The sequence below is a fragment of the Fundulus heteroclitus genome, chromosome 22 (assembly GCF_011125445.2).
Source record: "Fundulus heteroclitus isolate FHET01 chromosome 22, MU-UCD_Fhet_4.1, whole genome shotgun sequence".
In the NCBI taxonomy this organism is placed as follows: Eukaryota; Metazoa; Chordata; class Actinopteri; order Cyprinodontiformes; family Fundulidae; genus Fundulus; species Fundulus heteroclitus.
Window position 1 is genome coordinate 29,803,310 of NC_046382.1, and position 12,264 is coordinate 29,815,573.

The 12,264-nt window shown below is 40.7% G+C and overlaps 1 protein-coding gene and 1 long non-coding RNA gene across 2 annotated transcripts in view; one reads left to right on the forward strand and one right to left on the reverse strand.

Moving 5' to 3' along the window:
- Positions 1–335: 335 nt before the first annotated feature.
- On the reverse strand, positions 336–7,910 carry LOC118557161. The gene is made up of 3 exons (XR_004927662.1): positions 7,842–7,910; positions 6,542–6,653; positions 336–536 (listed from the first exon to the last, which is right to left on the reverse strand). It is a non-coding gene; the product is annotated as an uncharacterized LOC118557161 (long non-coding RNA).
- The window catches only part of oprm1 (opioid receptor, mu 1), a 41,354-nt gene continuing 36,742 nt past the window's right edge, over positions 7,653–12,264 (forward strand). The window contains exon 1 of the mRNA XM_012864951.3: positions 7,653–8,265. Within this exon, the coding sequence (XP_012720405.1) occupies positions 8,003–8,265 (263 nt within the window). The 5' untranslated portion in view covers positions 7,653–8,002. The remainder of the gene's footprint in view (positions 8,266–12,264) is intronic.

Genomic DNA, 12,264 nt, shown 5'->3' on the forward strand with positions numbered 1-12,264 from the left:
TCTAAACAGTTTGTATTAAATGCGCCATAAAAATAGCATTTGTAGTAATGAGCTTTGCTTAGTTTCCTTTAGATCTGTTGTTTAATCTGCGATGACCGTAAAAGCCTTGCTTTCCTGGACCATATCTGACAAGCATTTAGAAATTTTATTTTGAATTTTTACTGATGTATTTGGTATAGCATGAAATTTATATATTTTTCTTTTTTAGTTTCTGGACTTTATCTTGCAATCAGTTCAATATTTTCTAAAAATTCCCCCTTGCTTTGTGAACCTTCAGTTTTGACATTTCCCTATTCTGATTTGACATACATTTTTATTGGAGTAGCTTCCTTGTGCAGTAAAGGCAGTGTCGGATGTGTTGGGCAAGCTAAACTGTATACATGCGAAACGGTATGCAGAGTCACGGCTTTGTGAGTACTCCAACCACCACCTGAGTCACAAGCAGCTGGATGCTCCTTTTCCATCCCCCTGCACAGTCTGTGGATACACCTTCAGGGGAGGCTGTCTTGATCTGTCTGCCAGACACCAGGATATGTCTTTGAAAAAACAAAAAAGAAGAATAGTTTATAACTCTGCAGCAGTTTTTAATTTATGATTCAACATGGAAAATAGTAAGATGCAGAATTACATTTGCTTATGGGGGGAAAAAAACGTTTCTCCTGTTTAAGTAATGCACTGGAATTTATTTTTAACATTTCTATAGACTTTCTGAAATCTCTCAGCTAAGGACGTCAAATGTGCACGTCTAGGTGCAACTCGACAGACATGAAAAGTTTAATCAGGTAAGGTCCAGTTATCAGTTATTCTTATGTTTAATCTTAATCAACTAAAGCATTAATTGGCTGTATTCAATATTTTTCCATTAATGATGGGATAGTGAGTTATTGAAATAACTGATATGTTCATTCATCTTTTTGCCAAGAATTTGGAGAAATATATCAATAGAGACTAAAATATATGAATGGAAAATTAGAGCTGGAAGTCCCAAAATTTGATACAGAATAAATTATTGCTTTCATTCTGTGTAGTTATTTTTTTTAATCTTGTGGTCTTTGATTATGGAACAACATTAAACTCTACTATAACTGAGTGCAACAGCGACATTCCTGACAGCGCGACATACAGCTGCCTCTGAAAGATTTTCTGCATCACCTACGTTATGAAAAAGCTGCTGTTAGCATAAAAACAAAGAGCAGCACAGAGAAATTCTTCAGAACTGAGAGCGTCCCCTCGTTAGAAAACGGATGTGCTGCTGAGAATATTGAGATAAATCATTGACAGCGGGGGAAAACGGTCGAATGCTTGGAAATAAATTAGTCCAGAAATTATAAGACATTTAATCGTGGTCTGATCAGCCTCTTGACAGAGATTTCTGTGGTGTATTTATGCTCCAGCATACATGCTCATGCAGAAAAAGACAGGCCTTTTACAACACTTCCTTGTTCAGATCCCAGTTTAGAAGTAGGAAAAACTCAAGGTTAGCTCAAACAACTCTGCTCAGTAGCAGGGTTGTTTCATGGAGTAATTTGTTGTCATAACTTGACTCAGAGTAACGGCTTCTGAGCTTTCTGAAACAGAAAAGCCAGGGCATGCAGGAATTTACCCCAGAACTTACAATGGATATTCACTAGCCCAGCTTTCTGAAACGGGGCCCAGGTGTCATTATTACTTTTTGCTCCTTTAATAATAAAAATTACCTCAGATTGGTCACCACAACTGCAACTTGGAGAAGCAGGCAACAATCTTAAGAAAAAAGACAGAAAGTGTTGCTTGTGCCAACTGATTAAATGAGACAAATCTAAAAAAAAATTGTTAGATGAGTAAAGACTTTTTCATTGCACCTCTTAGATGTGAAAAACTAAAGACGAAATCCATTGTATGATAAAAAAGGATGCTGAAGAGGGTTGTAGGGATCACGAGTCATGATTTGAGACTTCACACACACACACACACACACACACACACACACACACGCTTCAAAGCCTTTATGTGAATTATGAGGATTTCTCTGCTTATAGCTAATGAAAACACACCATTTAAATTAGAATATTAAATCAAACCAATAAAAAAATTAAATAGAAATGTGGCCTTCATAAAATGTATGTTTAATACCGGCTTAAAGTTTAATTTTGAAAGGTACTTTTAATCTGACAAATGAGCCTCATTGGAACACATTTTCTAATTTGTTGAAAATGATTTACTGTCGGATGGATGGATGGATGGATGGATGGATGGATGGATGGATGGATGGATGGATGGATGGATGGATGGATGGATGGATGGATGGATGGATGGATGGATGGATGGATGGATACATTCCTGCCTCTGTTTTAGGCTGATATTAAAGGTATTTATTTCAGTGAAAGCAACTGTTAAAAGCAATTTACAGACCATATTTGTGAAAGACTATAGTGATTATTTATGCTAAAATGTTTCCATCAAGCTAGTTTAGTTAATTCTGTTTGTCTTTTTAAAGCTGCTTTGATACTGTAAGCAGAGACATTAAATACAATTCCTACTTGATTACTGTCATTCCTTTGCCTAGCTCTGTTATCATAATATACTACTAAAATAAATAAGGGGAACACTTAAACAACACTCTCCAAGTCGTCACTCCAAGTCAGTGACACTTGTGTGAAACCAAAGTCAGCTACACTGACTGACAATCAGTTTCACTGCTGTTGTTCAGATGGAATAGACACCAGGTGGAAACTAGAGGCAGTTAGCAGGACCCCCCCCCCCAATAAAGGAGAGGTTCTGCAGGTGGTGACCACAGACCACTTCTTTCAGTTCCTCTGCTTTCTGCCTGATGCTTTGGTCCCTACTAAATGCTGCCTGGCGGGGTTTTCACTCTAGTGGTAGCATGAGACGGAGTCTACAACCCACACAAGTGGCTCAGGTAGTGCAGCTCATCCAGGATGGTACATCAATGCCAGCTGTGAGAAGAAGGTTTGCTGTCTGTCAGCGTAGTGTCCAGAGCATGGAGGCTCTACCAGGAGACAGGCCAGTACATCAGGAGACATGGAGGAGGCTGTAGGAGGACAACCACCCTGCAGCAAGACCGCTACCTCCACCTTTGTGCAAGGAGGAAGAGGAGGAGCACTGCCAGAGCTCTGCAGAATGACCTCCAGCAGGCCACAGATGTGCCTGTGTCTGCTCAGACGATCAGAAACAGACTCCATGAGGGAGGTATGAGGGCCTGACCTCCACAGGTGGGGTTATGCTTACAGCCGAACACCATGCAGGACGTTTGGCATTTGTCAGAGAACACCGAGATTGGCAGATTGGCCACTGGCGCCCTGTGCTCTTCACAGATGAAAGCAGGTTGAGCACATGAGACAGATGTGACAGAGTCTGGAGGCGCCATGGAGAACCTTCTGCTGCCTGCAACATCCTCCAGCATGGAGTGGGTCAGTAATGGTGTGTGTGTGTGTGTGTGGGGGGGGGGGCATTTCTTTGGGGACCACACATCCCTCCATGAGCTACCAGAGGTAGTCTGACTGCCATGAGGTACAGAGATGAGATCCTCAGACCCACAGTGAGACCACATGCTGGTGTGGTCGGCCCTGGGTTCCTCCTAATGTCAGACAACGCTAGACCTCATGTGGCTGGAGTGTGTCAGCAGTTCCTTTAGACGAAGACATTGATGTTGTGGACCGGTCCACCTGTTCCCCAGACCTGAGTCCTATTGAGCACATCTGGGACATCATGTCTCGCTCCATCCACCAACGCCACGTTGCATCAGAGCGTCCAGGAGGTGGAGGATGGCTTAGTCCAGGTCTGGGAGGAGATCCTCAGGAGACCATCCTCCACCTCATCAGGAGCTGTCCAGGTGTTATAGGGAGGTCATACAGGCAGGTGGAGGCCACACACGCTACTGAGCCTCATTCTGACTAGTTTTAAGGACATTACATCAAAGCTGGATCCTCCTGTAGTGTTTGTCTACTTTACATTTGAGTGAGGCTCCAAATCCAGACCTCCATGGGTTAATACATTTGATTTAAATTGATAATTTTTGTGTGATTTTGTTTTCAGCACACTCAACTATGTAAAGAACAAAATATTTTAATAATTTAGATTTCAGATCAAAGATGTGTTATTTTAGTGTTCCCTATATTTTTGAGCAGTTGTATAGAGAAATGAAATTGGAAGTAGCAGGATTTATACAGAGGCTGTATGTGTCAAATAATCCCTGGACTCATCCATTACTGTCCTCATTGTCATTCAAATAACATGCCGTTGTCATGTTTCTTGTTTCCCCAACTTTCCAAATAGGTTTCACATGTAGGCTACAGGTATTTTAATTATTCTGCTATGTAGCAATATGCGCTGTCACATTTCTCACACTGTGTCAAATATTAAATTTAATAAAATGAATAGTTCAAATATATACAAAATAAAGAAATAAGCAATAAAAAGGTGAAGGAAAAGAAGTTTGTGGGTAAAACCTATTTGATTAGAAAGGAGGCATTACATCAAGAAAAATGTATCTCAAGGTCTGGATAAAACTGCAAAAACAGTATTACATGCCAAACTATGTCGATGTAAAGGACAACTTGATACAAAAACTAGTCATTCTGACTGAGCTATTTAAATGCCTTGTAACAAACAAGTGTCATCTCTCTGAAGTCCCTCATTTATTGTGTCCACAGCTTGATGGATGGACAGACTCTTGTTGATGGTAATCTGCTGGGCAGGATGGACTAATCTTTTGTTTAAAGGACAGCTCTGAGTTTTAAACGTGATATTTAGTTACAAAGCTTAAGAGCAAAAGCAATTTCTCCTCTAGCAGATAGCTCTAAAGATTTCTTCAGTCTGAGGAAACAGAAATTATTGATAGAGCGAACCAGAAAAAAAAAAAACATGGATATCATCTAAAATCGATTCCAAACTCAAAAATGTCAGGGCGGTTTAAGTCAATGAGATTTTATGAACATTTAAACCTTCTGCATTAGATGGTGCACCAAACACCGCTAGATTACAGCGCATAAAAGTGACTTTCTCATGTCAAATGTGAAGGTCTTCTACCAAAGATAACGTTAAAACATACAGTATATCTGTTCTATTCTGCAAAAGAGGCTTTTGCAAAATAAAGCTGTTTAAGACAGCTCATAAAACGGACAGTCTTTTGTTGAGGTTTGTAATTCAAAGTTGCTCTGGCCAGATGTATTCAGCGTTCAAAGTTTTTGTTCTCATTCAAGCTGCTTTCATACTGCTTCTTGTCATATATGGTGGTGTGAATAAAACACTTTCTTTCCCAATGCTGAGTTGACGTGCATTTCGGAGAATCCTCATTACCAACAACACCAAACCTGTTCACCCATTCGCCCTGGGTGGAAGGTTTTATTTACTTTAAACAGTCAATCAGTGCCCTCAAGAGGTCAAATCATTATCTTAATTTCTCAGCGAATAGGTGGGACTGCATTGTGATGGCAGATAGTCAATATTCTAGGCGGATGTTCGAAAGTTCAATTTTACGACTGTGTACGTGGAGTCACACTCTCGACGGGAAGATGTCTTCGCATCTAACTGTTATATATGTGACATATATATATGTGTGTATATATGTATATGTGACACCGAGCTTGATACACTGAGCTGCTCCAAGCAGGCAGTCACATGGGCCCGCAGTGTCGCAGCCTCACTCTGTGCAGCACTGACAGGTGTGCGGTGCCTGCTGAAGAGCAAACAGCTATAGGTGCTGAACTAGATAATCAAACATGCTACTATCCATTCCCCCACTTTGTCCCACTGGCAGAAAGTGTGGGAAATTTAGGAATTTGTCACAAGAAATGCAGGCAATAGGTATGCTCGGCTATGAAGGGTAAAACCATCACGCCGAGTCCGTGCGGCTCACAGTATGTGCACAGTACGCTCGAGTATGTGGAAGCCGTAAGCAAATTTTCACCAGCGCAGACAAGGTGTCTGCATAGCATAGCATGAGATCAGGTTTAATATTGTTTAAAATATAATACTGGGTTGTTATTATTATGACAGTGGATGAGCGTGTAAGTAAACTCATTCCCAGTGGTTTATTTTTGTGGCATATACCAAACACAATTATGACCAACTCCCAAACAGTGTGTTGGCCTCCCATGGACTAAAAATAATTATGGTAAGTCCTCTTTTCAGATTAAAATACATTTTACATTTGATTTGTAAATCAAGTTCCCAGAGTCTGGGGGAAGGAAGAGGTTCAGAATTCAAGCTGCTTGTGGTCCAGTTAGAAGTTTCCATAGTCTAGAAGAGCCATAAAGAAATACATTTTAAAACACATCATGCTTTTAAGGTTTGTAAGACACCTTGGAGCTCTTATTGTCATGGCCGGAGGTATACTGTTGACCCACATGCAGAATCAAATGCGAGAACTGGAGAATAAATGCAAAGGAAATTTATTATAGCAATTAAGGAGACAGAAGTGCAACTGAACAGGGTTTTCTGGATCCGGAGATCAATAATGTCTGGAAGAGGAGTTAGGTCTGGTAATAGGTAACAGGGATGAATATCCATTTATAGGAAGAACAGGAATGAGGTGGCTTACAGGTGTCGAATTGGAGGATGGCGTCAGGGAGGTAGTGAAGAGCCCAATAGTTTAGTAGGAAATGGAATGAGTCCAGTAGTCAATATGTGAGTTTGAGGTAGGCAGATGACATCTGAGGAGGGCAAAGTGAGAGGGATTAGCTATGGTGGGTTCGATTCAGGAGGTGAACAGTTTTGAGAGGGATCTTCAATTGTTTTAAATGAAGATACGGCAACTCGAACCTGGAGGCAGAGATCTGAAAGATTATTTAAGATGATTATTCAAGCAAGAATAAAGACTTCCTCAGAATGAACAAGAGACTCTAGGAAATAGAATAAATGGTGGCTTGACTATACCCACTGGTTTGATTATTAGGCGAAGTGGAGTCATCCTGCAGAATCTTAAATTCTCAGCCATTAATGATGGAGATCACAGAGAGGTACACAAATCTGCAGCAGGCCAGCCACACCCTCCAGCAGCAACCCTCTGCTCAAGGAGACTCACTCATACAAAACCCAGACACATACCTGGATTGTGACACTTATGTTGCTGCTGGACAAAATGATGAGCATCAAACCAATATTGAAGCAACCTGGGTTTCCTAACATGTCAAAAGTGTTACAGGCAAATCACTTCCATGGCACACTGCATTAATGCAGTAATTGATAACAGAATTACTGCAGTAATGCATTAAAGGAGACCCAAAGGGAGCAATTTCTGTATTTATTGCATATTGTATTTTTTTTTTTTTTTTTTTTTTTTTTTTTATTGGCTTCTTGCAATAAAATCTATTCATAGAGAAGCTGAATTTGGGGTAATTATTAGCTGTAAGCCATAAATATCAAAACTGAAATCTAAGTATGCCATACACTGGTTTGTGTGTCCTGAATCTACATAAGGAGTTTCACATTTTGAACTGAATTAGGCAAGTAAAATAAGTTTTTGAATATATTCTAATTTATTGATGCAAAGGAAAACTACCTCAAAATAGGATGACTGGCGGATGGATGCAAATGCAGAAAGGGAAGGATTGGAGAAAAAAGGTCAAATCTATACAAGGAAAGAGGGGGAATTAGACCATCCGTGAAGGAAAGGAGAGAAGGAAGGAAAAAAATATGCACAGGAAAAGAGAGGGGGAACTAATAAAGTACTGATATGTGAGCTAAAAGAGGGAACTGGTGGTTAGAGGCAGAGGGTGGTAAGGAGACACGCAGCACTTGAAAGGAATAGGAAGGAGCGGAAATTAATTCATTTTCACGCTTTTTTTTATCTGCCCCCACGCGGGATTACAGTCCTGCGAGAGGGTCGTTAGTAAACTCACCCTCACTCCAACACCTCCGCAGCACATTCTCCTGCACGGCGCCGCGCGGCTCAGACTCGTCCTGCCTGTGAAGCGCACCACTCGGCACAAACACCCAGGCACCGAGTCGGCTGACGGGCACCTCTTGAAGACCTCTTGTTGCGTTAAAACAGGCGAGGACCATGGAGTACGCCGCCGCCAACAGCTCAGACCTCCGGGGCCAGCTCCCTTTCGTCGGCCAGAACAGCAGCTTCTGTCGGAACTTCACCGACAACAGCAGCAGCTCCTCGGAGACGCGATGCGGCAGCGACGGCGGACTGGCCACCAGCAACCTGGACGAGGACGCCAACCCGGTCATCATCGCGATCATCATCACCGCGCTTTACTCCATAGTTTGCATGGTGGGACTGGTGGGGAACGTGCTGGTTATGTACATCATTGTAAGGTAAGAGCATTTTTAAAAGAGAAACAAACAGATCTAAGACGCGCCGTCCTGGCTTTTTTTTTGTGTGCAGATTTATTAGATTTGCGGACGCTTTGAAACTCTACAAACCTGTTGCTGCTGGACAACAAGGTGTGGGCATGTGTGTGTGCGTGTGTTTAATAAATGGGCAGCTTCCAGCTGGGCTGCAGTTAGTGCGTAAAATGCGTCCAACCTCTCCTCAAATTAGTGCTTCGGCGCGCAAAAGGAGACAAGCAAAAGCAAGACAGAATAAAACACCGTACGAGTTTCTTTTATTGTTTTGCAAATTAAAAAAAAATATATATTATTTCTTGATGCGCCGCTTTGATCCAGGGCGCAATAACTAAATTAGGAAATCTTATTACTCTCGTGTTAGAGCTGAATAAAAACAAGATGCACCAGAGGCTGTTGGATTCTGTGTTTTTAACGCACGAAAGTCTGAGGAAAGCCCACAGATAGTTGGCAAATGCGTTTAAATAAGCAGCGCATAGCCACATGCTTCTCTCTGCTCAGCTTCACAATTCACGATTTTACGCACAGGATGGGGAAAATTCCAGTATTTAATAAAAGGGGCTGCATTATGTTCACATTGTTTACTCCTTCATTTGAATCGACAGTGATTTAACACACAAACAGCCTTGTTTTTGGTGGAATTAATTTACAATTTGAACATTTGAAAAAAGAAAAGTCAAGATTCCATCTCAGCTTCTTGGCTTTTCTCCTGCATCCAAGAAAGTTGTTGCTTTAAAAAAAACACACACACACAAAAAAAATCACTTAATGTTCTGATGGTATCTTTCCTCTGCAGAATCAATTTCAGCTTGATGCAAAGGGTGGAAATTTATATGGAAAGCTGACATTTGTGTTTGATAATGTTGGTGAAGCTCCCTATTGGTAGAAATGTAAGGAAATTAGACTGGTAGGGGAAATGGAGGGATGGCAGGAAAATGGATTTGGAGAACTGTCCATGGAGGGACGCTTTAAAGCTAGATGGTGATCCGGGAGTATGCAGAGGATTATGTGAGAAGGAAAGAACGTAGTTTTCTGGTCTCATGCTTACTCCATGCTCACACTGTTGATCTCGTGGAGTCAGTGAGGAGTGGTCAGGCAGAAGGTTTGGAGATTGTCAAATAAAGGCTTAATTCCATCTGGCTGTAAAGTGCAAACGTGGAAGAGAATTATGTGCTTATTTACTTATCTTTCAGCTACTGATGTTACATAACTGTTTCATTGTATCGACATATTGCGTAATTTATCTCCATCCTAAATTGGGAGTCTGCTCTCATTGTTTCCTGAAACACAACAGTGCTTAGTTCTTTATCGTTCACTGCAAATTAGGTTTACTGCCAACATTTTTACAAATTAGCAGCTGTTTGTAAACAAATCAAACAGAACAATTTGATTAACCCCACATCAATATTACAAGGCATGTATCCAGATTAAATGCAGAATGTTTCTCTTAATGTCTACTGCCGTCTCAAAATTATTCAACCCCTTTATGACAAGCGTCTTTGGTCATAAACAGAACAGCCTTTTGTTGTTAAGACCCGCTGCACATGTGATACAGACACCAGCTTCATGCAGCGTTCTTCAAGAATCCCATACCACTCCTCATTTGTCAGAGCCGTTCACATGGTTTGACGTTGATGTCTTTGGGTTTGCCTGCAGCTGTTTCAAATCTCATCAGATATTTTCAATAGAGTCAGGCTATTATGGTGGACACTCTAGCATCTTGCAGGACATCCTCTTTAACCAAGTCTTGGTAGACTCTGGAACATGTTTAGAAAGCATTGTCCTATTTGAAGGTCCACTGACGGCCAACTTTTAGCCTCCTCACTATTAGCATGACATTTTTCTTGATCCTCAGTGATACTTTTAGTTAGTCCAGTGCTAAGCCACTGTTAATCTTTGCTATATGGCTATAGTGCACTTTTCATTATGTGCTTCTTTCTTCCTCCACCAGATATTCACAGGGCCATAGGTCCAACGAGTTCCAGTTTGGATTCATTGCTCCATAAAACCGAATCCCAAAAGGTCTTTGGTCTAATTATATAGTTTTGAGTTTTTTGTTCTTATGGTTCGGTAGTGATGTATATGTTGGGATTTAGGCACGGAGCCATTCAACATTTGGTCTGTGCCTTAATTTGGGCTGATTATGTCAAGTGTTGCTGCAGATGGACAAAGGTTTTTGAACACCTGCCTCCTATGGGGTCTGGTGAACGCTCCTTCTTTCAGCCACCAGGTGATATATTGTAAACACTGTTGATTTAAGTTTAAACTTGAGAACTTTAATTTTAGCTGGATCTCAGGTAACACTGCCTTTACAATTTTTTTGTACCCTTTTGTTCGTTTGTGCAAGGCACTTCTCTGAACCTTTTGGACAATATTCCTGATTTAGTCATTCTTCCAACATGCAATAAAATTCGGTCAACATTTGCAGTATTTCAAGTGTTTTATGTCAAGCACACCTGGTGCACCTAATGAAGCCCTTGGCTGGTCCCTGAGATCACAACTGGTTTGCAAATGTTTGCTCATATGAAGAATTATATTTCAGGGTTTGAATAATTTTGAGTGTGTTGTAGAGATGGAAAGTCAGATTTAGTGTTGAATTTTTATCACATTTGTGTATTATTAATTTTATTTGCTTAATTGAATTTTTAATGTGTAATTTGCTTTTATCAAGAATCTGAACAATTTAGAATTTTGCCAGAAAACCAAGATCCTGTTTACATGATCCATTGAAAATGGGACTTTTGTTCCATTTCTTCTAACTTTTACATGAAAATGTGACAAAGCAACAGCATAACCTTGGAAACGGTGTAATTCCCACGCTGCACCATTTGTGGTGCTATGCTATTTGAAACTCAACACTCGCAATGCTACTGCCTAAAGGCCACCAACGCAACTAATAAACGTTTTAGATAGCAGAGAATAAGGATATCCTGACGATGAAGTTACACTGTTGTTTAAGGCGAGTGACTTTTAAATTTAGCCGTGATTACATTCTGAAGAGTCGGCACTCAAAACAGTACTCTGCTACCCGACACTTTTTTCTTCCTCTGTGGTTTTTAAAATGTTGTGCCTGTGTGCATTAATTTTTACTGATTTTTGTCATAATGCACACGAGTCAGGGATTCCCAGGAAGAAAAGTTCAGTTTTTCCTGTTTACACCACAACAGAAACAGGAAAGTTTTGAAACCATTTCATTCTGGAGCCCGTTTTAAAACCACACCGTTGTCAGAGAAAACATTTGCCTTTGGCATGTAAATTAACAGTACAAATACCACCAAAAGTTTTGTTTTTGCCAGGATAGGTCATGTAAACAGGGCCCTAATTTGCAAGGGTTGAATAATTTTAGAAGCAACTGCAACAAGGTTTCACAAATGATGTTGACATCATAAGAAATAAATGGTATGGTACATATGTGCCAGATGTTTTCTACCATAAATTAGCTGTTTACAGCCCATCTCTCCTGTCGGTGATTTCAAAGTAACTCATGTAAAGTAGCATTAGGGAGAACAACTGAGATGGAACTGAAATCCTGCTCTCAAGAGTGAGTTAGGAACCTGCGTTGTTTTAACCATCGTATTTCTGCAGCCACCGACATGTGAACAGCTTGAGATACACAGAGGGACGCTGTTTAAATATGAATTCATCCTTGAAACGCAAATCAAGAACAGTCCACGACAGATCGGGATCTGGATTATTTCTTTCTGTTTTGCAACTTACTGAGCTAATAAGGCTTTGAGGGAATTACAAGGTCAGCAAAGGATCAAACCACAATCCATTAGTGCTGCAACAATGTCAGTGTCTTGTTTTCTACTTTGGCTTTCCATTTGTCTTTTCTTTCCCTCTTGGCGGGGTGAAAGTGAGCTGCCATTTAGATAATGACAAGCAGCAGATGGATGTTTTCTTCTCGTCCTGCGCTTTCCATCCCCGTTTTATGGATGTGTCCTTGAACGAAGTTTGACCAGATTGAAG